Here is a 27,282-nt window from a genome sequence, read left to right as displayed (position 1 = left end):
AACTACAACGGGGCTGATGTGTCTGAACTGGAGGTGTCCAAAAATGCAATATGAAAACATGGCCAGGAAAATGTTTTCAATCCTCGTGCAGGAAAGGCAAGGCTTCCCTACCAGGAACTGTCCCCAGAAGGTCCCTTGGGAACCTGTGCTTCAGAGACAGCCCTCACATAAAGCCACAGCAACACTCGAGTGCTTATAAATGGAGGTCTTTTTAAGTTTGACATTAGTAGGGAGTTGAGCTGGAGTAGCTGTAGGCTGAGGATTCTACCATCTAGGTTTCTACCATTTCTCTCTACATCTGCCCCACTCTCCCCTCCCAATCATGTCCTGCTAGATGAGGCCATCCGTGTAGGATTTTGGAAAGCAAAAGGCACTTGTTACAACATTCTGTATTGGACCCCTTACAGCAAGCTTGCTCGAGACCAATCCCCTGTGACATTTTGTCTTGATAAGGAAGGGAAGAATCACCTTCTTGGATTCATCTTTGGACCTTCAAGACAAGGATTCATGGAATCTTAGTTGGAAATCCAGGCTATTCCATAGTCCTGTGCAATGGAGGGGAAGACAGAAGGAAGAGGCGAGCTGTCCCTTACCCAGTATACTGCTCACTGGAGGTTAAGGATCCCTATATGTGCCAGGCAATTTCCTAGAGTGGGAGCGCAGTGCTGAAGGAGTCCCCTAGCCCTGAAGACCCTGAATTGGTCCTCCCAGCAACCCAGAAGTAGCTTGGACCCAGTTTAATCACCCAGAGACATCTACGGGCTGGCTTGACACAATCAAAGCTGCAACAGGACCCACAGAACAGTTTTTGGTACTCTATGCAACAACTAACAGCTTGTTGCACTTCTAGCCATCCAGATGCCGCTCAACCCATTGCTGTGGACAGCACCCATCAACCTAATCATGGGCTGGACACAGTGGAGGTAAGATTCTCACACTGACTTGACCGGCTGGAAGCCATCGGTTTGCCAATCTCAAACATTTAAATCAGTGTTTCGCCACTGATTTCACTGCCATTCTGAACAGTCGAAAGCAATCGACTCAACCCAATGGTAACCATCACCACCTCACTGACTAGACCTGCGAGCGGGAGTGCATCGACTCTTAAAGCCTTGGCATTGGCTTGCAGTGAAAGTGCTTAGAAGCCTAGCTTTAGGCTATGTAGTACACAGCCGAGAGGTAAGGTGTTTTGAAGGGGCCCTAGATGTTTAAACCTCCTTTCTTTACCTTCAAAACACATAGCGCAATTTACACTGCTGCCACATCTTGTGTCTGAACACCCCTACTTATCAAGCCTGAGTGTCCTTCCTCACCTAGGTTTTGCAATCTGTTCCTTTTACAGGAGTGGGGTTTTCACGTTTAATTAGTTTGTTTGCATTGATTGTTTTATAGAAGGCCCTGTTTTTAAAGAAACTTAATTGGACATTCCTTTATTTGTAGGATATTCGCGCTATTTGTGTTGCTACTGTCCTCAGCTTGCACCCCTCCTGCATATGATGCTGACTCTTGGCCCACGTTACTCTAACAGGTGAAGGAGGTTTAACTTTCAGGCAGCACCTGCTTTACCTTTGATTGGGATCGCTGCGGGTTTAGTTGTAATTTGGGGCTAAGTAGGAGCTTTACCCACTTCTCAGCCCTGTACTCCTGCAGGGCAGTAGTTCTTTCGTCGCATTAAAGACACCCCCCCAGACCATGTCACATGTGCCTAGATCTGCTTTTGAACGGTCATTCCTCTAATGCTGCTGATGTACACAGATTATTAAAATTATTTATTTTGGGGGCGACCCAGCACTTTTCCAGAACTGTAATCTCACTCAGCCACCATGACCTGCCTCAGTATTAATATCCAACCCCCCATGGCATCTGATTGCAAAACTTGCCCATACAAAGCAGATAATAGCAGCTGCATGGACAAGACCATGTTGTTTCCCAGTCTATCAAACTGGACGCGTGATATAGGGATACCTTGCCAAAACGGGAGTCAGTAACACATGCGCCTTTGCGTGGCCAGCAGATGGGGGAGGCATTTGACAGTTAAACCTGGAATAAGGTCAGCAATTTAATGAGTTCTTATTAATTTTCAACTAGCCTTCAGAATGGAGTGTACCATTGCTTCAGACCAAATTGGCAAGATGGTTTGTGGAGCTGAACAAATGGACTGTACTAGGGTGGGGATCTGTGGCGTGTGCCAATTTCCTTTGGCAATCTGGGTTTAGTACAGTGATTGGATAGTTTGCATCAAGAGAACCTGGGAATCCAGGGTTTGAAATTGCTGAGACACATTTGGCCCCGGGATGTAGTCTCGAAGAGCCTAGTTTACGTGACATCAGAAACGGCTTTGTCTCCCCCAAGCCAACTGGTGCCAGACAACTATAACCATGTGCATAAGGAAACGTTTAGAAATGCAAATCCTGATGGGTCATTTAGACACTGTTATAGTTTGCATGTCATAATTTAGATTTGTGGTACTCTTCATGCCTCTCCTCACTCCGCAAAAGCAGTAAAGGAAAGTGAGCAAGTGGCAGCAGAGACAGCAACAATAATAGTTTCAGCAACAGATACAGCAGCAACAAAAAAGGTAATGACTAAGTAAGAAGTAGCAGCAAGATCAGAACTGGTGGGGAAATAAAAAAGGAAAGCGATATGAAGAGGAAGAAATGTAAAGCAAGTGGCATGACCCCATCAGCAGATGAGCGGAATAGCAACAGAAAGGTGCATGTACATTTTTGAATGCATGACAGTTTGAAGAAAAAGCAAGTTCCCCTGTCTTTTGACACTCTACCTGTCAATGTTAAATCGCTTAACTAATGTGTCATTTTTTAATACTATTAATCTTCTCGGTGCACTCTTTGGGTCATCCATTAAAAGTACTAACACCTAAGAACTTATACAGAAGACTTAATCGGCTCCTGGGTCATGGTGAGCAATAGACCCAGTTGGTTAAGAGGACATTCCTGACGCCTAGAATCTAAGTCCAACTCCTTTGCCATGAAATCCAGTTTGAACGCCTTTATTCTATGGTTTTGCAGTGCGATAGGATAGTGTGTGCTGGGGGGAGAATTGAACGTATACTGGGATTGGACATTTAATGGATGACTTGTGCTGAGGGCAATGTGATCAAAGTCCCCTTTTAACATTTGGCAGCACTGCTATTTAGTTTTCTGTACCGATTCCCTCTGCAGGCTCCTCTTGAACTGTCACACATGCAGCAGTCACTAACTCTCTACACTCTAGATCTCAGACATACATGGCCATTTTGTGTTGGGGGGGCGTCGGAGGGTGCTTGTCCAGCTGGCATTATTTTTGCATTACGGTTATTGCAGGCCTGGCCTTCAGAAGCACATCCTGATTTGATAGGGGCACCTTGGCATACAGTCAGCAACAGTGACGACAGGGTGCAGCAGAGAACGGCAATCTCGCTCCAGAAGGGCCGCAAATTCCCACCCATAAAGCTCTTAACCTTAGCCTGCGTCGCATGTAGACAGTATTGTGAATGTTAGCATGCACACACAGATGGAATTCTTAACCTTAGCCTGCGTCGCATCTAGACAGGATTGTGAATGTTAGCATGTGCCACACTTGGATGAAATCATGATCACTAGCCTGCCTCCTATCTAGACAGGATATTGAAAATTAGCAAGTGCTGCAACCAGATGAAATAGTGAATGTTAGCAAGCATCACACCTAGACATAACAGCGAGGACAGCAATGCCAACTAACCGATCCACTAACAATTTCACCCCTCTGCATCTGTCAATTCGTCACGGACTACATCTAGTCCGTGATGAATTGACAGTGGTGGAAGGCATGGTACTGTTAAAAGGGTGCAAGGTCGTCATTCCGAGAGCACTCCGGGAAAGGACGATACACCTGGCCCATGAAGGACATCGTGGGATAGTGGCCACGAAACTGCTTCTCCGGCAGAAAGTGTGGTTCCCGCAGTTTGACAACCTAGTAGAAAATCATAGGAGGATGCCACATATGTGCACAGATAGCTCCGCCGCCACACCCAAATCCGCTACAAATGTCACCGCTTCCCACTAAAGTATGGGAGGAACTGGCAGTGGACCTGTTCGGACCATTGAATGACGGAACGCACGTCGTGGTACTCATGGATGAACATTCGAGATACCCCGACGCCCAGATCGTAGACAGCAGCGCAACATCGAGTGTTATCCCCGCCCTCGACCGGATGCTGTCAGCGTACGGGATCCCCAAAGTGATAAAGTCAGACAACGGCCCCACTTTCATAAGTCATGAGTTTCAGATGTTTGCACGATACATGGGATTCCAACACCAAAAGATAACTCCCCGGTGGCCTCAGGCAAATGGCATGGTCGAAAGATTCATGACCAACATCAAGAGAACACTACAGATTGCCCATATCCAAAACAAACCTTTCGAGCAGGCTCTCAATCAACTGCTCAGGGAGTATCGTCACACACCACACAGCACCACTGGCATATGCCCGGCAGACCTGCTATTCCGGAGGCCAATCACCACAAGGCTACCAGAGGACCCAAGGGTACGACAAGCCTTGAACGAGAAGCAAGAGTCAACGACGAGAGGAATAAGGCGCAAATGAAGGAAGCAACAGACAGAAAGAGAAGGGCAAGAGAAAATCCGATGCAGACAGGCGATGAGGTATGGGTCAGACAACCCAAACACAGGAAGGAAGAAGCGACATTCGCACCCGACCCCCTCATCACCCATAAGAAAGGAACAATGGTCACAGCACAAAGAAGCGACTGCACATCCATAACCCGAAACAGCTCACAATTCAAGCGGGTAAAACCCCATCATGGAGAGCGGTGGGAATGGGACAGAGACAGTGACGGAAATGGCCTTTCAGAGGAACCCTACCAAGGAGACGCCGAGGAGTCAGAGACAGAAAAGGACGGTGCAACCCCGGCCAGAGACTGCTCGACACCGTGTGGGGTGAGGCGCCCTCAGAGGAGTCGCATCAAGCCGCTTCGCCTGATAGAAGAAATGGGGTAAGGAGACAGGAGCACCCCTCATGTTAAAAAGGGGGGAGATGTCAGCTCACCCGCATCGTTATGTGTGGGCCGGCCGCCGTTGCGGCCGCTACGTTAGGACGTCCAGGACGTGACATCAAGGGAAGGGGAGGGGCGGGGGGGGGTGTTCGGCAGTTGCCGTTGTGTAAGAATAAAGCAAGGTTCTCTAGCACTCCGGCTCCCGCGTATCATTGCTGCGAGGCCCGCGCGCGCGTGTTGTGCACCTGCAGTACGCGGCCGTCCATCGGCCCGACACTCTCAAACTCTAACCAAACACAATCACAAGCCTTAACCACAGCAATCTGCACAAACTTCACTACACTGCAACAACGAAACAAACCACACAGACTTGTACAACAGCACATCACTGCTCTCTTGCACTTTTCCAGCTCACTCCCACTAACTCACCCCTCCCCCTTTTTCAGAGCTGCCAGGGGACCACTGCAGTGGTGATAGAGCACGGTACACATGTCCTTTAACATTATCCTAGTGACTAGTTCTGGGCTCCCAGGCTCGTGTCCTGGGCATTGGCTTGCAGTAAAGGTTAGTTCTGTAGCCTATCGGCGTTGTTTTTGGCTCGGGCGCCTCTGCACTGAATGCTGCTGGTTTTGGGTCTATTTTGAAGGCGCATCGGGCACACACTTCTCTTCAGGCCGCTTGAGTGTTGGTCCTTCGCCCCCCACACGTGGGATCTGAACCCCGCTACTGTCTCAGCACCGGCTCTAGCGCTGCGAAGCGCCAGCCACGATGAGCAGACCCTCAACTGTCACCCCTGCTCCGCCCGCGCGCTCGCTCGCTCGCTCTGGGGATGCCGCCCCCGGCGCTGCACCCACTGCGCGGTATACCGGCACCTGCTGCCGTGGTGGTCTCGCGTGAACTCACAAGCACTCCCAGCATCACGGCGCCGGCGCTCGTTCACCTCTCACCGGGAAATGCTACTTAATAGAAGAAAAGACGCTATTCCATTAGAGAAGCGGACGTAGCAACGCGTCGTTCCCACGTGACTAGCACGTTACGCCCTACGCTCAAGGAGAGCGCCTCGTGCCGGAGGCGCATGCGCAATAGGTGTTAACATGGTAGCATACATGCCAACTTTTCAACCCACCTGTGCGGGAGATTACGTCCGAAAAATCGGGAAACAAAGATTATCCCATAGGAATGTATTGGGCAAAGATTTATTTATGGCGGGAGAACGTGAAAAATAGCAATATTTTCCAAGAAAAAATCGGGAGGGTTGGCATGTATGGGTACGCCCTACGCTCAGGGAAAGCGCCTCGTGCCGGATACTGGGCGCATGCGTAATAGGTGTTATCCCGAACTGCAGATGGAGGTAGCCACCTTCCTGTGAACACCAGAGGCAGAGCTTTGGAACCTCTGTTATTAGTTGGGGCCGCCAGAGCATTTGTCAGGGATTGTGTGGGCCATTTTAAGATCGTGTTTGATGGGGCAGCTGAATGCGTGTTAGGTCTGGTGGGGGCCAGAGGTGTTGCTAGAGAGGGAGTAGGGGGCTATAGCCCCTGGTCTTTTGGCTGTAGTCCCAGATAGAAGCTCAGGTGCTACAACCAAAAGGCTAGCTAGCCCCCAGTACCGACAGTCCCAACATTAGCATAGCCCCGGGTCTTTTCCCATACATGCCATCCCCCCCGATTTAAGCGGGAGAATCCTGGTTTTTATGTGAAAAATATTGCTATTTTTCACGGTCTCCCGCCTAAAATAACTGTGGCCCCAATGCATTCCTATGGGGAAATAGGCGTCTCCCGATTTCCCTGTGGAAATCTCCCTCCCATGTGCATCTGAATGTTGGCATGTATGCTTTTCCAGATGTAGCAACACCCCTGGTGGATACCATTACAACATGGTGTTTGCAGGCTCCCTTACCTCTGCAGGAAACGGTCCAAGGCATCAGTGGGGTACTTGCATTAGAATTACATCAAAAGCAGGGGTGTTGCTAGGACTGAAACAGATCCGGGGCTACAACCAAAAGACCCGGGGCTATAGCCCCCTAAGCCCCCCTAGCAATGCCCCTGATCAAAAGTATAGCTGCAGATTATCACGGGAGCCAGCCAAATGGGATTGGCACCATTGTTTCAAAAAGAAATCTGGACTTGGGGCCTGCCTGCATTTTTTTTATAAGCCCCTCCCCTTTACACACCCCTTCTATACAGTAGCTATATTTGTTTTTTGAAAGCAATCTGCAATATTAAAATAAAAATGACATAAGGCTGAAAAACACATTTTATTCAGGTTTATTTCATTGTTAATTTATAACGCGCTTAATACCAGCGAGTGGTTTCAAAGCGCGGGATCAGGATTCGTACCTGTGTTGCGTCACGTTGTCTTGCTTCTAAGACAAATGCGTTGCTCCTGAGCTTTCCTGAACATCTGACTCAACTAAATGCCTTTGAAACACTTGCCTGTGTATAGGCACTATATAAATAAACAATACCATACCTTTTCCCTTTTGATCCAGGAAAGGTGAACATCTGAGCTGGTTTTGACAAAATTGGATCCAATGATTAAAGGAGAGTTCCGGGACTTTTTTTTTATTGTCCCTACGGGTCGGCCATGTGTTTGTAAGCATAAATCGGTAGATCGTAGGAAACTTTCCTATGGACCTTACCCGACTTTTCGCCCCTTATCGCACTCGAAATCAGCCTCCATTTTGTGATAATCCTATCATTCCGCCGCATCGACCTGGCTCACCTGCCTTTGCGGCACTAAATCAAATCCCCCGCCCCTGAGCCTGACATCAGCAGACGCGTACTGCCCATTTCAAGCACGTCTCGTGTCAACAATCGCTGCGCCTCAGCTATTGACGTGTTGCCATGGAAATGGCAGGACGCCTCTTTCCCCAATAAGTATAAACAGACCGTTTCACAACATACAGCAGCAGATTTTCGATTCCATTCCTCTCTCTGTGTTACTTTGAGTATTCTGTGACTCGTTTCAGTGCTCTGGTCAGCTACCTTCGCCGCTTGTAGCCCGTGTGAACAGATACCAGTACCACCGCTATAAATTATTTTACTATCTTTACCGCACAATGGCCACAATAATGCCGTATATGTACGAGCCCGAGTACACCGAGGAAGAACTACTGGAAAGGCAAGCACGCGAAAACGATGGGGATTCGGACGGCAGTTGGGAGGACCAGTCAACGGATGAAGAGCCTGGACCATGTCGCATGGACGGCGTCTCCACCTGGTGCACGTGCAATCGGTGCGAGCTAATGCCAACTGAGGAGGAGAACTGCTGCTGCCGTGAAAATTCCGGGTGCTTGGCCTACATTTCGGAAAGCGAGCAAAGTCAGCAGGAAGGCGAGCAAAGTCCGCAATGCATCACCGAGCTGCCAGAGTTCAGGGAAGCCTGCCTCTCACGGACAGTGTTGAGGATGATGATGGTGCTTATGCACGAACTTCGTGGCACTGTTCGTCCGCGTAATCCGAGTAACGAGTAAGTATACTCTGTTTGTGATGTCAGTGATGCCACCACTATTTCATGGTCGTCTCCCACATATAAAATTACATTTACATATCATTGGAACGCATGTAAATTGGTTCCATATAGTGCATTTTCTAGATATAATTTTTTTCTAAGAAAAATGACATGTGTTACCTGAATCGACATTGATAAGAAAGTTTGGTCAGTTTAATACAGTTTGCATCTTTTTTTTTCACAGGTGGTACAGGCTGGTGGCCTATCGTTGCTTCACTTGGTGGCTTCACGGGAGGCTCGGACACCGCGTTCGGAGAGTAATACCTGCCTGTGCGGTACTTGCCATTAGACAACATTTCCCCAGTGACAGTGGACAATACCGCGGATTTTCCCTCGATGTGCTGCAACCTCAACTTTACAATGTGTAATGTTTATTATTTATGTTTAATTAAAATCTAAAATAAAGCCCAACATATATTTTAACAATGGTTGTTTTGATTTTTTAAATGAATCTAGTGTATATTCTCCTGGGAGGGTGAGGTATTTATAAACTCACCCCCCTGCCTTCCATGTAGTAGATCCTGCAGCCATCCTCTTACATTCAGTTAGATGGCCTCTCCTTGGTGAGGCCCTGCGGCAAACGGGTCTTGTCTGCACGACCACCGCCCCGATCCACCCCCCGCCCTATCAAAGGCAGTTCGCACCGGGGTACTTGAGCTGCTGGCAAGTGGAGCTGTCAGGGAGCGATAAAGGCCAAGAGGTGCCAAAGACCATGTACACTTCAAAGTGGTCTATAGAGCATGGGTTTGTTGTTCCCATGTCTACCTCCAGACCCCGTGTCTCCTGCCAAGCATCCCCCTCACGCTGGACGGCCCCCTGCAATCCACATAAGTGTGTCTCCATTCACGAGTCTTCCTGTGTCTTGTCTGCACGACCACCGCCCCGATCCACCCCCCGCCCTATCAAAGGCAGTTCGCACCGGGGTACTTGAGCTGCTGGCAAGTGGAGCTGTCAGGGAGCGATAAAGGCCAAGAGGTGCCAAAGACCATGTACACTTCAAAGTGGTCTATAGAGCATGGGTTTGTTGTTCCCATGTCTACCTCCAGACCCCGTGTCTCCTGCCAAGCATCCCCCTCACGCTGGACGGCCCCCTGCAATCCACATAAGTGTGTCTCCATTCACGAGTCTTCCTGTGTCTTGTCTGCACGACCACCGCCCCGATCCACCCCCCGCCCTATCAAAGGCAGTTCGCACCGGGGTACTTGAGCTGCTGGCAAGTGGAGCTGTCAGGGAGCGATAAAGGCCAAGAGGTGCCAAAGACCATGTACACTTCAAAGTGGTCTATAGAGCATGGGTTTGTTGTTCCCATGTCTACCTCCAGACCCCGTGTCTCCTGCCAAGCATCCCCCTCACGCTGGACGGCCCCCTGCAATCCACATAATGCCACGACATATACACGTCATTCATTCACAAACACACCCCTGGTTCGAATTCTTTATAACCCACCTCATATTTCTAATGAGAACTTCTTTGCGCTTTGCTAGTCAACCCGTGAAGGTGCTGGTTATCTGCTCTTCGTCTCTGTGAACTTCCGTGACCACTTTGAGCAAACTCGTCAGTTTGCAACCTGTGAACTGCTCCCTGTTCTACGACAAGAAACTACTCTGATCCCTGCATCTAACTGTTTGTTCGTCAAGGTAAGTCCATGTACCATAATCATTTTGCGTCCAATTTTTTAATTTATATCTATTTGCTAGTAGTCATCAAATTGCATCCATGTTTTCTTTTCGTTCACGACAGTACATGCAAGGAACTAGTCACATGTTCTGAGTTTAGTCAAATTACTTTTTCTATTTTTTGAAAGTTATTGAAATACTTATCCGCATGTGAATAACGTGTATAGTTCCAAGAACCAAAACGGACCTTGCATTGAACCTTTTATGTGTCATTTACTGTTTTAACACATTGGTATTCATAGAGAATTGTTGATCTTTACTTTTCAGAACTTTCCATAATGCCTGCCTGTTCCATTGGCGGTTGCCCTTCGAAGACCCATAACAAATCTGAAGGTACTATAATGCATGTTTTCCCTAAGACAATAGATCAGATAAGAGGATGGGTCCGATATTGCGGATATCCAGCCTCTGAGCTAGAAAGTAGAGTCCTAGAAGTCTTTGCGGACAAGAGGGGTGATCGATACCGCATCTGCAGCAGGCACTTTAGCCCAGACATGTACTCCACATCATTGCTAATAAAGAAGAAAACACCGCGAGCGAGGCGAAAATTGCTCTCAACCGCTATTCCCACTCTATTCGTCCACATGCCTCCACTGGTGAGTCAAGTTTACGGATCTAGTTCTCGGCCTTGCGGTAGTGTGTAGCAGTAGCTAACAATAATTTCCCCATTTATGTATCCACTCAATATGAAGGCGGAAGATTCTCCATCCGTGTCGTTATTGCAGTCATCAGCCACTTCAAGCGCCTATCGGGTAATCTTACTTAGCTATTCTGACACTGACTTGTTTTAGGCATGTAAATCAATAGTTTTAATTGATCGTGTAATTATTTTACCTAATGGTACACCCTTGTACTCGTCCTCTAGTCTTTGTTTTCAGTTATAATTATTGTTATCCAAAATAATGCAAGTACTGTCTTTCAGGGAGATGCTGAGGAGTCCAACGCATTGACGACAACCGTAGATGTCACTCAGATGCTCGAGGTACGTTTCTTTCGTTTTTAGCCATTGATATGTCCTTCTGTCGTCGCCCTCCTATTTGTCTTCTTTTTTCAATATTGTGTTCATTACTAATGAAAGTCCTATGTTTCAGGGAGTCGATGGAGCATTAGTCCAAGTAGAAGGGGGAGCATGCAGTTACGGGTCGGCGCAACAGCTTGCAGAAGTGTGCACCGCAGTTACATCGTCCCTTGATGTTCTTATGCATTTCGAGGTATGGATACTGACAGTTCGATCAAGCGAAATCATATGACGTGATTACATCCGCTATACTTCCTTCTTTATTAACGCAAGTACTATGTTTCAGGGAGATGACGGAGCTTCTTCTACAAGAACATCACCCCTAGTAGTTGATGCAGATCTCTGGGTGGTGACACTTCCAACGATCGAGCAAATCGAATCATATTTACATATCCATTATTTATTTTAGACAACTGATCATTTGTGCAGGTCTATTTAGATGAGCCGTTGACGCCTGCTCAAAGTTTATGTTCTTTTTAACAAAATAGAAAAGCATACTAATGCAATTACTGTGTTTCAGGGAGTTGCTGAAGCGTCATCTTCAATAATATCATCAATGGAAGTCTATGCGGAGCCCGAGGTATGGATCTTGACAGTTCAATCTAACTAGATCAACAATGCGTGAACTATTGTCGTTTGAATGTTCTACACAATGCGTTCATTCGTGTTTTGCTATTGAGATGTACGTATGGGTATTGGTCCCCAAGTACATTTTGTGTTTTCAATATTATTATACATACTAATGAAAGTTCTATGTTTCAGGGAGTCGATGGAGCCTCAGTGAGTGATGGATGTGCTTATCATGAAAATATAGTCGTTGCAGCGCGAGAGGAAGTGGAGACATGCACACACGAGTCGGAGCAACAGCGTCCAGATGTTGAAGTTCGAGGCAAGAAAGTTTCAAAGAAAAGAAAGCAAAAGAAGGTTAGTGTCCTGTTCACTATATTATGTTGTCTTTCACTGTCAATAGTTCAATACTGTAAGTTGTGTTTAAACTGAACATCCCTTTTCTAATCTGTCCTCTAGTTGCGAGTGGGTGTAAGAACTAAATCTACACAGACAGTGAAGCGAACGAGAGATGTTGCTTGTCAAACCTTTTGGCAGGGACTTGAGACTGGAGATGCATCGTGCCAATGGGAAGAATATGAAGTGATTGACAACGGAGCTATACCACCACCAGCCATTGATAGTGAATGTCCTCCTGGTAGTTTGGATGCAGTCGGAGATCAATTCACAGAATCCACACCCGCAAAAAATAAGAGCGCGCGAAAGTTGAAGACATTGTTTTTTTCTCCCATCTCCGGACAAGGAACAGATGTTGCAATGGAAGAGAATGACGTGGACGACAATGAAACACCATCAATATCACTCAGCATAGCGGAAGACGATATCAGAGATTGTACCTTTCATGCGAGTGACATGTCCTCAACGTTACAGGCCGAACCAGCTGGGATGCAGAGTGAAAGTATAAGGAAAGAGGCCAAATTCATTGTATTCGATAGCTGTTTGATGGATATTATTATGATGATGAAATGTGGGCATTCGGTTGGTGGGGAAGTATGTGGGGAGCCATTGATTAATGTGACTCGTGCAATTCGAGGCACTAACCTTAAAATACATGCCACCTGTACACAATATCATCCGTTCGCATGGTCTGCACAACCCATGCTGGGGCAACTGCCAGCAGGCAATCTACTTTGTGCAGCGGCCGCACTTTTTAGTGGTTCAAGTTTTAAAAAGTTACAGTATTTCTTTCAGTTTGTGGGAATCCATTTCATTGCGAAAAGTCAGTTCTACAAATACCAAACCGATTATCTATTTCCAGCCATCAGCGAAGCTTGGAGAATGGAAAAAATGTCAATGGAAAGTACATTCGCGGGCAAACGCTTCAGGCTAGCCGGTGATGGACAGTGCGACAGCCCAGGATTTTCAGCCAAGTACTGCACCTACCACTTTCAGGACATGGAAAGTAAGAAAATTGTGAGTTCGGTGGTCGTGCAGGTGTCACAAAGTACATCCTCAGTGGCCATGGAGAAAGTTGGCTTTGTAGCATCATTGCAAGAACTACAATCGCGGGGAATGGTGATCGACCTGATAGCCACGGACAGACACGTTTCAATTGCCAAGACAATGAGAGAACAGTACAAAAATATAAATCACCAATTTGACGTTTGGCATCTTGCAAAATCAATCAATAAAAAATTGTCTGCTGCAGGTAAAAAAAAAGAATTGCAAGGTATTTCACAGTGGTCCAAGTCAATCAGCAACCATCTTTGGTGGAGCTCAAAAACATGTGAAGGGTCGTTGGAAATTCTACTGGAAAAATGGCGGTCAGTAATGTTGCACTGTAGCAACGTACATCGATGGTCGACAAATGAGCATTTCCACAAATGTGAACATGGCCATTTGTCCACAGAGGAGGCACGGAAGAAGAAGTGGTTGATTCCTTCATCACCCACTCACAAAGCCATTGAAAAGATTGTATTTGATAAAACTATAACAAAAGCTTTGAGGGGACTCACGGAATTCTGCCACACAGGAGATTTGGAGGTGTTCCACAATATGTGCCTCAAGTACAGGCCCAAAAGATTGCATTTTGGCATGGAAGGCATGATAAATCGGACTCTTTTAGCGGTCTTGGCACATAACCATAATGTTGGCCGTCAACAAAGTAGGACGACCGGAACTTTAGGGACGCTTCGCTACAATAAGGCCTTCACTAAAAGAAGTAAACAATGGGTGATCAAACCAGTGTTTGAGGATATGCAATATGAGTTTATTGAGAGACTTATCGTAGATGTCCTCGATAGGCACATACATGGAGTGGTGAACGAACCTATGCAGGGGACAACTGCATTGCCACCCAACATTGCCTCTGTTCCATGTCCACCTAAAGCAGAGCTCATTGAGAAATACACATCACGGTTTAAATGATTGTAATTTGATTGTCTGTTCTCTCGAGTCTCCTCATGTTGCAGGCCCATTGCAATTAAACCAAACAGTAATATAAATCATTTTTACAAAAATTATAGAATGTTTCCGTATTGCAAAAACATGGCCGACCCATAGGGACAATAAAAAAAAAGGCACGCAGACAAGATGTCCCTAAAACTAACTGCAGCTAACTAGAAATGTGTGCTCGCTCAAAGTGAAGGTCAGCTGCTTTGATGTTTTGCTCGGGTGGCGGAACGGCCCACGACCCAATATAAGGTTCTATTGTGATTTGACCTTGACAGGCCGGGACCATCCTGAAAGACTAAGAAAAGATAATGAATAAAATTTCAGAAACGAAACGATGAGCCACGTTCATTAGAAGAAGTAACGTCGGCAAAGAAGGAGTGGTGTTTCGGGTCTGCCCTACACAGAGACACAATGGAAAATGCAAATATAATGTAAGTAACTTTTGATGAGTTTATACCGCAATTTCATTACTATACAGTGGCTTTAAAGACGGGTTCAGTTGTACTTGTTCGTTCTATGTGGCATATTGTTTTCTACCGCGCACTATCTTGAGGAGAAACATCTGCTTTTACTGAAGCACCTCAAAACCTTCCTCTTTGCTTCTGCTTTCTCTCTCCCTCTCCCCTGCTACAACTGGTCCACTGTCTGCGACCTCAGTCCTGGGCCCTTCCACTCTCCACCTGCACTCCCCCCCCCCTCCATGCCTCGCCACGCCTTTAAACACTTGTGTACACCCAGTAGCGCTGTCCTCGCTATGAAATGAATAATTTTAATAAGGATCTGATGGTGAGACTAATTTCATTTTTTATGTTTTTAGGTACATCATTCACTACTGTCTGTGTCACGAGTACCAGACACCGGCGGACGGCTTCTACAGCCGCCAGTTGCTTCTCCGCGTGAACAACGTTACCACCCTGACCATTTTATGGGACGATCGCCAAGTACAAGTATGCCCTTACGCGGTACTAACGGTTAGATGCAACATACCTACCATTGTGGTGGCCTAGCGCCTCGTTGTTGGAACAGCCATGCGATTATCAGTGCGACAGAAGAGCTTATTTTTATCGTAAACCAACACCCTGTGTACTGCACACGAACATCGCTTCCCTCAAGACGAACTAATTTGGATCGAGAGCAAAGAAAAATGCAAATCGCTGAATATTCTCTAAACATTTGATGTCCAATAAACGTACTTTGCCAAATGTACAATCTTGCCGTTTGCTTTTAAACCACGGTTTCACATTCCGAATTGTGGTGCTGTATTGTGAGATGCTCTAAGACCCTGTGTACAGCAAAGGACCATCGCGTTCCTCAATACGAACTTTTTGGAACATGAGCAAATAAAAATGCAAATCGCTGAATATTCTCTAAACATTTGATGTCAAATAAATGTACTTTACCACATTTACAATCTTGCGGTTTGATTTCAAAGTACAGTTTCATATTCCGAATTGTGGTGCGCTGTATTGTGAGCTGATCTGTGTTGATTTCCGGGGTCTGTGTGGAGTCGCGTAGAAGACGCCTGGGCGCGTTTGCCTACGCAGCACAGTCACGTCACGGATAGAGGCGGGGAATATGAATGTTTTGATAAAGTCTGTTTCAGGGGCGGGGGATTTGATTTAGTGCCGCAAAGGCAGGTGAGCCAGGTCGATGCGGCGGAATGATAGGATTATCACAAAATGGAGGCTGATTTCGAGTGCGATAAGGGGCGAAAAGTCGGGTAAGGTCCATAGGAAAGTTTCCTACGATCTACCGATTTATGCTTACAAACACATGGCCGACCCGTAGGGACAATAAAAAAAAAGTCCCGGAACTCTCCTTTAAGATGTTCAGATTTGAACAAGATGAGTATTAGCCCACACACTAGATCAATAGACACATATAATTTAATTTTGGAAACGGCTGTGAAAGGATTTCTACAAGCTTTATTTTAAGCTTTGAAATCCATTGAATTCTTGCTGCAGTGGGAACCTTAACCCACCAAGCCAAAATTCTAAAATCTCATGGGAGAAAAGGTGAGGGTAATTCTTCAACCATTTTATAAAATGTTCACCAATATCAGAATAGTCTGTTGCAATAAAAAAAATCCAGAAAAAACTGTGAAATAAGTTTCTTACACTTAGGTTAAACATTGCTCATACCGGGGAAATACTGGCAAAGAGAAACCAGGGGGACCAGGCAAAAAAGCTATGTGGACAGTGCAAATCACCCTGTAAACAATCGTTAAGACATTTACTAATGGAGTGCGGGGGCACTTGGGAAGTCGGACTATTACTATTCAGGAGATTCGTGGCCCGGGAGGAGGGCCTGATTTCAGAGTTTTTTTGGGGACAGAATGATAGCCGGACATGAGACCCTATTAACAGCAATAACAGTGCAAGTATTGGAAAGGAGTACCATCACAATATAAAGGGAAAATATATGAAGCATGAAAGCTGGTTCCATGTCATGGCCCTTTTGGTTAATGGACTCTTCCTTTCTTTTTTTTTTATTTCATATTTGTGTTTTTTTGCTCTTCTCTTTTTTTATTTTATTCTCTCTTAATATGGGTTTTTGCTCATCCTGAAGTACTTTGAGAGAATTTGCAGCTTGCCATGCGATGATGTACTTTGTAAAGTTTTTCTTTTTTAAACCAAAAAATAAAAAAAACATTTTTTAAATTGTTATGGTTTCCATTTAAACCTTTCACACATTTACATTTAAACCTTTCTCAAATAGACTTTCTTGTATGATATTTGTTTATTAAAGTTTTAGAACATTTGTAGACAAAATGCTGTAAAAAGAAGAGAACATCACATCCAAAACACAATTATAAATGAGGCATCCAATTTTCTGTTTTTACAGATTTTTACACATAAATACAGACAGAAATCAATCTTTCTGTATTTATTTATAAAAACGGAAAAACAGGTCTTTATGTCTGGTTCTCTATGATGTCACTCATACATCTTCGATGCAATTGGCCTGCGATTGGCAGCATGGAGAATGTAAAAGTTGCATACAAATAGCATAAAAGTTCTTCAAATTGCTGACAGCATATATTTTAAGGCAGCAGCAGTCACAGGAGCAACCATTTGTTATGGAAAAAATGGAGATAGCAATTCTTTCCTGTATGGCTGCATGTGTGCTTTAAATAAATGCATTTCTTTATTAGAATAAATGCAGAATAATACTGGTTGCGTATTATCTTTTTATATGACGTAAAATAAATGTGTATAAATACAGAAAAAAGGGCAAAAAATAAATATGGTTAAATGCACACAGAAATGGTGGAAAAATAAATACCATAAAACCGGAAGCCTTAAGTATAAACCATACCTTCTAGTCTCTCTCCCCACCCCCTTCCCGGATACAGAATATGCGATGCACAGCGCCAGAAAATCTAAAGTACTAGTCATCCATGAACATAAGCACCAGTACGCTGCACATTTCACCCACACTTAAGATCATTGGCATACCCCCCACCAGTTTAAAACCACAAGTACATTATGGATCCTTAAGCCATCCCGAATGTCAGGCTGCCTCCTAGGCCCAATGACGCTGAAACATGTCTGTGGATGCTTGTGATCTCGTGTGGAAGGGATGTAACCTAGCAGGGTGGACTAGACTACCCATTTGGGGTGGGACCAAGCCAGATTTGTATATGCTCTTTCCCATTTGTAGTGGCTTGGCAGGCTGAAGGACAATGGTCTGGGGGGTTACCCAGAGCGATATCAGAGGTTAAGACTCATTCAAAACCTTCCAGTTACCTTTTGGTTTTGCTTAGGCTGCCCCGCTGAGCATCTGACTCAACCCTAGAATGATATAGTTGGAGAAATGGCACACACTCGATTTCCTTTGAGCACTCTGAGCCATGCACTAAAGCCGTGATAGTCTCCATATCAAATAATTTCCCCGCTTTGAGTACCCAATCGACCTTGTTAGGCAAAACTTAATTTTTCCAATTCATTGTCAGGCAAGCCCTAGCAGTGTTAAATACGTTCCTGACACTTTTCTGTTGCCACAGTTACGGACTCTCCGGCTACACACCAGCAGGCTTTGTATTATGCCAGGCACACACCATATTCTTGTAACACTGGAAACCATAAATTGAACAGACTCGAAACAAAACCACCACACATGCGTGCCGTTTTACTCTCTATATGAAAAAGGTTTAAACTTCATAGCAAGAAAAAACACATTCCAGATTTTCATATTGGTGATGTGTAAGAACAAGCAAAATGTTATTTTTATCCTAACTGCCATTCATTAATAATGACTGTAACATGTGTTAGGTAAGATTTCCAGAGGGCTGGTAAATCTTCCTTGCCTGGTTCAACTCCAGAACTTTTTGCTTTTCTAGTGAGATAGTTTCATTAATACCTCAGTGAGTGGGAACCTTTTTCCACACTCACCTGTCTTTAACTCTTTTTATGGGTGTCATTTTTAAGACTCTCCATAGTGTCTTTTTAAAGTTATCATGTCCAACAACTTATTGGCAATACGTGTCTATTGTTGCTGGGTTGCCTTAGGGGCTCCCCCTTTAACTTTCTTGTGCTAACCTTGAGTGAACTACAGTTCCCAAGGGTAGAAAGGATCTTTGGATCCCTTTTACATTTACTTCTGCGAAACCAGCACACCCCACCTTATGTGGAGTGCTGGGGAGATGCAATGTATCCCCTTTCACATTTAAACTGTAACAATTCTGTTACAGTGACAAGCTTACCTTTAATGGCTGGTGGCAGTGATACCTTTTACTAATTTGGTGCACCTTTACTGCGTGCTGTAATCACAGCTGCAGTAAAGGCACCGAAGGGTGCTCATTTTTACCAAAATGGCCCCTGTCTTCTTTTTCTGCCATTTTAGTGTTTCTTGTCATTTCTTGTTCCTTCCCCTGACATCCAGGGTGGGAAAATCCTTTGTTTGAGTTTTGTCTTTGGCGGTAGTCCCCTGGACACCCCACCCAGGCTCCAGTCAGTCTGTAAGCACAGGAAGTGGGGGAGGGGTCCCAAACTTCCCCCTCCTTTGTCTTAGGTCTTCCTTCAACTGGGCCAAATCCCAGTGGGGGGTTGGCTGTCCTGATTGGACAGCCAAACGCCCCTTTCTTGTAAAATGCGGGGAGAGAATGCAGAGGTTGTGTTGCAGTTCCTGATAAATACTGGAAACCTGGAAGCTGAAGTCATGTCGACCACTGGAACCGAAAACCGAAGAGGATGACGAAGGAAAAGCGGCGGGAATGATTTCCAGCGGCCGGAGAGCCTGCTTTGTAACCAGAGCCTGCTGCAGCCCTTCCTTCTGATCGAACTGGGGTCTCCGAAAACGGCGACCCGAACCCAGAACCTGGTGAGACCCACTAGACTCAAGACGACCTGCATTTTGAGCCATCCCACGGGTTGCTGCAACCTTGCGTTCTTGCAATACCCCAATACCCTGGGACCTCCTGCCACTGTGCGGTGCACGGTCTTCCGAATTCCGAATCTCGCTGAAACTTCGTGGGCATCTTGGTCTATCTCCAGAGACACGAATCGAGTCCAAAAAGTCCCCTCACAAGAGTGCTGGACCTTTTAAACGACGAGAATTCAACCGCGATTTTCTGCCTTCTTCTGTGCTCCTTGAAAAGGCGCCAAACCCGCAGAACCGCATTCAGCCGCGAGAGAAATCTTGCCTAGAGCCTTCTTCATCAATCCCTGCTGCAAAGTCCCTTCTGAGGTCTTGTGTTCAGTCTCCAGGACAAAGAATCCAGTGACCGGGTATTTGGCTGCAGTCCCTGAAGTTCTCCTGCTGCAATCTCTTCTTCATTGCTGAGGTACTGTGTTGGCTTGGGTATATACGTACCTTAAGCCTGTTGGGCTTTCTGTGTAGACCTGGGGTGTTTTCTGTGATTGGGAGGTCCCTCGTCCAGTACACCCAGTCCCACTGCTAGAATCCTGCTGGGGTGTCTTCTGTGAAGCCCCTGGACCCTCTTCTAACCCTAGAAGTAAAAGTACTCACTTGTTTGCCAGTTTTCCTCAGGAAACTCTGACATTTGCTACTAAAGAACTTATTCTAACACTGCCTGTTGGTCACTAGTCCTAGTGACCCCCCCCTTCTGCCACTGAGAACACTCATGCTCTAAGGGAAAAGACTTTGAAGGGATTGGGACTTCTGCCTAGAAAAGATTTCAAGTGTTTTTACTTACTTGTAAAGAGTTGGTTGGTAACTGTAATTCTAAGAGTGAACAGTTACAAAAGTTCTTACTGATCTTGGATGTGTGATGCACTATTCTTAAAAGTATGGTTAACATCTTTCCTTCCTTATCCACTGTTTTGCGAGTCTAAAAGAAAGTAGAGGTGAAGGTATTTTACTCTCCTGTGATTAGGTTGTGCCTCTTTACAAAAGTAATGTGTTGGTTTCACCAGATTATTCCTGAAGGGTAATTGTATAAGTGTCCTCCAACTGTTGGTATCACCAGGTTAGTCCTGTTAGGATAACTGTATGAGTGTCCCCCAACTGGGTCTTGCTTCCCCTGACTTGCTGCTAGCCTGTCTTTAATAAGTCTACATTAGGTTGTTGCCTACCTAGAATATCTATTCAGTAAAGTGTGACATTGGGTTTTACTTTCCCCTTCATTGTGAAGTTAAAGTAAGTGGGTTTTACTTATCTTGTGTTAGCTGTGTGCCATCCAAAACAAGTTACAAGAGTTATTGCTTATCTCAATCTGGGGTTCCCTGATTTCCAAAGCATCTGTAATTGTATATTACATCCATTAGGTTTTGCTCACCTGGTATAACTGTGTGTTATGACAAAAGTAGCTATAGGTTTTTACTGCGCCTAGAATAAGTGTTTCACTATTCACCAAAAGTATATTGTCCAGTTGACTGTTTATGTGATTTGTTCCAAGAGTCACTGTACAACTGGAAGGGCCTACTGTCCTTGTATTACCAAAAGTAATCTAAAAGTAACCACTGGTCTTTTACTCCCAAAGAATAGGCTTGGCCTATACTAAATGTGTATAACAAGGTTTTGACTTCCCTAGAACTACTGTTAGGTGTTCCAAATAAGGTCTATACTTGGGTCTGTGTACTTTCAAGTATAGTGTTGTGTTTTATATGGTGATTTCATATAATGTTTCAGTATTTACTTAACCCCTAGATTTATCTGGGCCTACTTGTATTTAAATAAATCCTTTATTTTTATAATACATAGTGTATCAGTGTTTCTTTGGATCATTTGTATTACAATTTTCACTTGTACTGTATCTACTGCCCTCTCTCTCTCCTAAGATATGCCTGGCTGCTCTGCCTACGCTACCATGTACTCAGGTGGTACAGTCTTATACTAAGAGTGGAGTCTTGTACTGCCCCAGTTGAATGGTTTTACTAGGCCTTTAACTGGACTTCAGAAAAACTGTCCTAACACATGGCATGAAACAGGTTCACCCTTAGCTGTGCCCCCACCCATGCTTACTATTAAGTTAGGGAGGAGATTATGAGACCCCTATCTGGCACTTTGATTATGAAAGCAAATGCATTATAGATCCAGCTTCAATACCCCTTTACCCCCTGCCCTTTGCTAAAGTTGGGTTAGTATGGGATTAGATATTATGGACTCTCCTGCAGAACCGAACAACCCCCATAACCAATTTTGTTTCCGGCAACTACCTTTATCCCTGGGTACCTTAGAAATAAAGGGAGCTAAGCCTTTTAGGTCAGGTTGACACTTTGACAGATTAAACCTGCAAGAGAGTCCCAGCTAATTGCATCCTTGTTAGTACTCACTCTACTACACTTGTGACTCTGGCGAACCCACCCCATCTGGTCTGCCTGCATCCAGGGCTCCACTCGGCATCAGTCCCCACCTTCCAGCTGACAGGATCCCATGTAACGCTCACCTGGTTCCCTCGGAGGCGCTGGTCTTGACTGGGCGGTGAAAACGTCTTCAACGTTAGGCGTAGGATTCGTTTGGCTCCCGGATTTAACCCCTTCCTCACCGAAAGCTTGACCTGCAGAGTGAGGTGTCCGCAAGTGGAAAATCAAGGTATTAGTGGCTGGAAGGTTGGGAGTAGTTCTTAGCCCCTCTCTCCCTCTCTTCCCGTGGTACACGGGTGATTGTTGTGCTCACCTTAAGTAAGTGAATGCTGAGCTCTCCATCCTGCGTCTTGTGCAGGGGCGCTGGGTCCAGTTACTTCACTGGATGTGAGTTCCGCCTCTTGATTGCAGAGGGTAGTTGAGAGCGAAGCCGCCGTTTGCTGCACGAGCGTGACTTGTAAGTATTAAAGTTCTCTTTAGATTGCTCTCTTCAAATGTCTTTTTCCCTAATGTCTATGTCTTTTACTTTTCAGATGCTGTCGATGCCAAAGAAGATGCTCTCCCCGATTCGTGGCAGAGAGCGTAACAAGAAGATGATGAATTCAAAGGCACGTAAGTAGGAAGGCTGCTTTGGGGCCGTAGAATGCACCTTAATGTCCCCTTTTGTCTCTACAGGTGCCGGAATGCAGTGCGAGCAAGGTTGGAGCAAGCGCAACACAGGTAAGCAGTATTGTAACCAAGCGTTACTAACCAATGTTCTTTGTCTTTGCAGGCCGATGCCGGACGAGAAATGCAGAAAAAACGTCTTGGATGCTGCCGATGGATCGGGTGAGTTGAAGCGCTAACTTTGCCTTTGTCTAACCTGTGCCTTTTGTTTTACAGGAGCCGCTGAAGATTGAAGATTGGTTCCCAGCAGGTAATTTTCGTAATTACAGGATCCGGAGCTGAAGATTCGCTGGAGCTGACACGGTGAGCGTCCTGCTGCAGATGCAGAATAACGCGAAGCATGTGGTACCAATCGGGTGTGGTTTAAATAGCCCATAGGAGTGCTTAGGTGTCTTCTTCCACAGCAGCCTCGCCCAGGTAAAAGAGTTCCTGCTTCCAGAAGGGTTCCAGCAGCAATGATCCAGGGAGTGGTGCCTGCCCCACCCAGAAGGAAAAGTAGTCCCTGCCAGAAGAGAGTAAAGCATCATCTTGCTGGTAAGTAAGCAGCATGGTCTGCTCCAGGTAGGTTCACCCAAGCACTTTTACACTTGATATGAGCCAGGCGCTTCCTGTGCCGGGACGGATCCTTACTATGAGCCTGGCACCACCGGTGCCAGGACAAGGTCCAAAAGGTCCCTATTGGGACTTGCTGGTGCCGATAAGACATGTTATGAGCCTGCTTCCAAGGATGTTGGGTAGGTCCTGACTCCTTGAAAGCAGTGGTCATGACAGCACCCTCCCCCTCAAGGCCCCTCCCAAATTCGTCTTCTCCGGGGGTTTTGGTTTATCAGGAAAAGTTCGATGAAACTTCTTAACCAGACGGGGTGCATGAACATGTTCCGACGGTTCCCAAGATCGTTCCTGGGGGCCATAACCTTTCCAGTCAATCAGATAGTATAATTTAGATTTGGAAATCTTGGAGTCTAATATGTCTTGTATTTCGAATTCTAGTTCTCCGTCCACAAGAATAGGGTCTGGAGATTTTGTGAAACGGGTTCCAGGTTGCATGGGTTTCAGTAGTGAGACGTGGAAAACTGGATGTATCTTCATATGGGCAGGTAGGCCCAATTTATCCGCCACTGGATTGATTATGGCAGTGATTGGGTAAGGCCCCAGGTATCGTGGATTTAAAGTACGCGGTCCTTTTAGGGGTAAATGTTTGGTGGATAGCCAGACCTGATCTACCACAAGATATTGAGGAGCTTCCTTTCGATGTAGATCCGCACACTTCTTGTATTGCTCCTTGGCCTGCTTGAGGTGGGATGTGGCCTCTTTAAAGGCTTGAGTGATTGTCGAATGCAGATGATCTACAGCGGGTGTTCCAAGAGTCTGAGGTGGGTCAAGATTTGAGGTGCGAGGGTGGATTCCATATGAACGAAAAAACTGAGTTTTTCCAGTTCCGGCGTGGACTGAATTATTATAAGCGTACTCCGCAATCCAGAGAATGTCTTTCCAAGTGCCCTCTGATTGTTGTAACATGCAGCGTAGATACTGTTCCAAGGTTTGGTTGGTCCTCTCGGTCTGCCCGTCGGTCTGGGGATGGTGGCTGGTCGAAAGCCTTCTGTCAATTTGGGCGAGGCGACAACAACTCCGCCAGAAGTGGGAAATAAATTGACTCCCTCTATCTGAGATTAAAACTGAAGGAAAGCCGTGCAACCGAACAATGTTTTCGAGGAATTCTCGGGCCAAAATTGGAGCTGTAGGTAACCCTTTCAATGGGATGAAATGAGCCATTTTCGAGAATAGGTCCACAATCACTAAGATTGTATTAAATCCGGAGCATGGTGGTAAATCCGTGATGAAGTCCATGGAGAGAGTATGCCATGGGTGTGGAGGAATGTCTATTGGATGTAGGAGGCCTGCTGGTTTCTCCTTCTGGCTTTTGCTTTGAGCGCACACACCACAGGAATTAATGAAATCCTTAATGTCCTTTCTCCAAGACGGCCACCAGAAATGTCTTTTTATCTTTTCCAACGTTTTGGTAATGCCGGGATGTCCTTCCATTAAGGAGTCATGGTAACAAGAGATCACCTGTCCTTGTAAATCGGTACATGGTAGATATAATCTTCCTCGAAAGTATAGTAGGTTCTTATCCATTGTGAAATCATCTCCCTTGAGTTGCCAGTCTTGCACTTCTGCTGGAGTCAGAAGATCTTTAACTTTAGCTTCAATGTCTTCAATGGATTGTGCATCTATCAAACCCAGGATTCTCTGTTCCGGAATTATGGGTACGGGTTCAGGATTGGTCGTGAGTTCATCTACTCCAATTCGGGAGAGAGCATCTGCTTTTCCATTCTTGTTGCCTGGTCGGTAAGTTATCACAAAGTCGAATTCGGCGAAAAACAATGCCCAGCGAAGCTGTCTAGAGGATTGAGCTTTGGCTGATTTAAGGTACTGTAAATTACGATGATCCGTGATGACGGTGACTGTGTGTCGGGCTCCCAAGAGATAATGCCGCCAAGCTTTAAATGCGGACTTGATAGCCAAAAGTTCCTTATCTGTAATGGTATAGTTGATTTCAGGAGCTGAAAATTTGCGGGACCAAAATGCCACTGGGTGTAACTGATTGGTTTCCGGGTCTCTTTGCGAAAGTACTGCTCCCATTGCGAGACTGGAAGCATCAGTCTCTACTATATAGGGAAGTTCCGGGCGAGGATGTTTTAGAACTGGAGCCGAGGTGAATTTTGTTTTTAGTTCCTGAAAAGCTTGTTCAGCCTCTGTAGACCATTCTAAACGTTTATTCTTTCTGAGGAGGGCTGTAATGGGTTGGACTACTCGAGAAAACTCTGGGATAAATCTTCGATAAAAGTTGGCGAAGCCCAACATGCTTTGGACTCCTTTCACTGACGTTGGTGAGGGCCACTTAACGATAGCGTCCACTTTTCTTGAGTCCATGTGGACTCCATTAGGTGACAAAATAAATCCCAAAAATTCGACCTCTGTGACGTGAAAAACGTATTTTTCCAATTTTGCAAAGAGTCTGTGTTTTCGGAGCCGCTCCAGGACTGCGGTGACATGTTTTCGATGTTCCGCCTCGGAGGACGAGTAGACCAGAATGTCATCAATATAGACAACTACACATACGTCAATGAGCTCTCTGAGGACGTCATTCATAAAATACTGAAAGGCTGCCGGAGCGTTGCAAAGCCCAAAGGGCATTACTTGATACTCGAACAGTCCATATTTAGTACGAAAGGCCGTCTTCCATTCATCGCCCTCTTTTATTCGTACTAAATGGTAAGCTCCTCTGAGGTCCAGCTTTGTGTAGATACAGGCACTTTTAACCTGGTCAAGAAGTTCAGGGATCAATGGTAACGGATATCTGTTCTTAATCGTAATCTGGTTCAGGGCACGGTAATCTATGCATGTTCTTAGGTCTCCCTCTTTTTTTGGCACGAAGAACAAAGCTGAAGAGGCTGGGGACTTCGAGGGACGGATAAATCCATTAGTCAGGTACTGGTCCAAATACTGCCTTAGGTGAAGATATTCAGGTTCTGTGAGGGCATAAATTCGACTGCATGGAGGAGTGGATCCTGGAACCAAGTCTATTTGGCAGTCGTATGATCTGTGAGGAGGCAGCGAATTAGCTTGATCTTTCCGAAAGACATCCTGAAATTCCCAGTATTCAGGAGGCAGATGAGGACTCTCAGAAGCAGTTGCAGCTAGCTTCGTGGGGGGCTGCGGATAACAGGTAGGTGCGCATTCTGGAAACCGGATTGTCTTTGCTTGCCAATCAATTTGAGGATTGTGTTTCTCCAGCCAAGGGATTCCCAGGATAACTTGAAACTGTGGAGCCTTGATCACGTCAAACACGATTTTCTCTTGATGTCCATCTTGGCTTACCAACGTCACTTCCATGGTGGTGTGAGTAACTGGTCCGGAAGCTATTTCCGTACCATCCACGGTGGTGATAACGTCTTTCACCGACTTAGGACAAAGAGATAGGTTCATCCTGGCGGCCAATTCACAGTCCACGTAATTGCCGATTGCGCCACTATCTATGTATGCTTTAATGGCATGCATACGATTGGGTTGTTCCGGACTCACGAGGACCATGGGCATGGTAAAATGCGAGGTCAAAGAACTGGTTTTAACGCTCGGCAAGCGGATCTCTACACTTGTCGGGAGAGGTCGTTTTCCGACTCTGAACTTTTGGCACCCTTATCGGAAGCTCCTACTGTCTTCTTCTTTGGTTTCACTGGGCAATCTTGGAGGAAGTGCCCTGAGTTCCCGCAATAGAGGCACAATTGCAGTTGTCTTCTCCTTTCTCTTTCCTTTTGGGTTAGAGGTCCTTTCACCACCCCAATCTGCATGGGTTCCACAGTATCATTTCCTTTAACAGAGCTCTGTGGTCTTGAAAAAACTCGATTCTCAAACCTGGAACGATCGGCTTTTCGATTTTGTATCCTATGATCCAGTTGCACCACCAGATCAATGTATTCGGAACAGTCTTGTGGAGGATTCGCCACCTGGGCCAGAACGTCTTTAAGTTCTCCACGAAGGCCTCTATAGAAAAGGGTGATTCTCTTATCCTCAGGCCACCCGGTTTCAACCACTAGTCTGTTAAATGATGCAATGTAGGCCAGAAGATCTTGATTGCCCTGTCGTAGTGAAAGAAGTTAATTGTCCAGGGCCTGTCCCCGAGAATG

General features: G+C 45.7%; 1 protein-coding gene across 3 annotated transcripts in view; it reads right to left on the bottom strand.

The window, feature by feature from the left end:
• CLPP (caseinolytic mitochondrial matrix peptidase proteolytic subunit) overlaps positions 1–27,282 on the bottom strand; it is a 104,215-nt gene that overhangs the window by 24,225 nt on the left and 52,708 nt on the right. Inside the window, exon 1 of one of the 3 annotated variants that reach the window (XM_069604401.1) lies at positions 5,898–6,028. The exons of 1 other annotated variant lie outside the window; for it this stretch is intronic. In XM_069604401.1, the coding sequence (XP_069460502.1) occupies positions 5,898–5,912 (15 nt within the window). In that variant the 5' untranslated portion in view covers positions 5,913–6,028. Of the gene's footprint in view, positions 1–5,897; positions 6,029–27,282 lie in introns of those variants that run through there. One more of the 3 variants, XM_069604404.1, reaches the window with a different exon arrangement.

Source organism: Ambystoma mexicanum, chromosome 3q (genome assembly GCF_040938575.1).
Source record: "Ambystoma mexicanum isolate Mex_15411 chromosome 3q, UKY_AmexF1_1, whole genome shotgun sequence".
Classification (NCBI taxonomy): Eukaryota; Metazoa; Chordata; class Amphibia; order Caudata; family Ambystomatidae; genus Ambystoma; species Ambystoma mexicanum.
The sequence above is the reverse complement of the archived record's forward strand: the minus strand, read 5'-3'. Positions and strand labels throughout refer to the sequence as shown.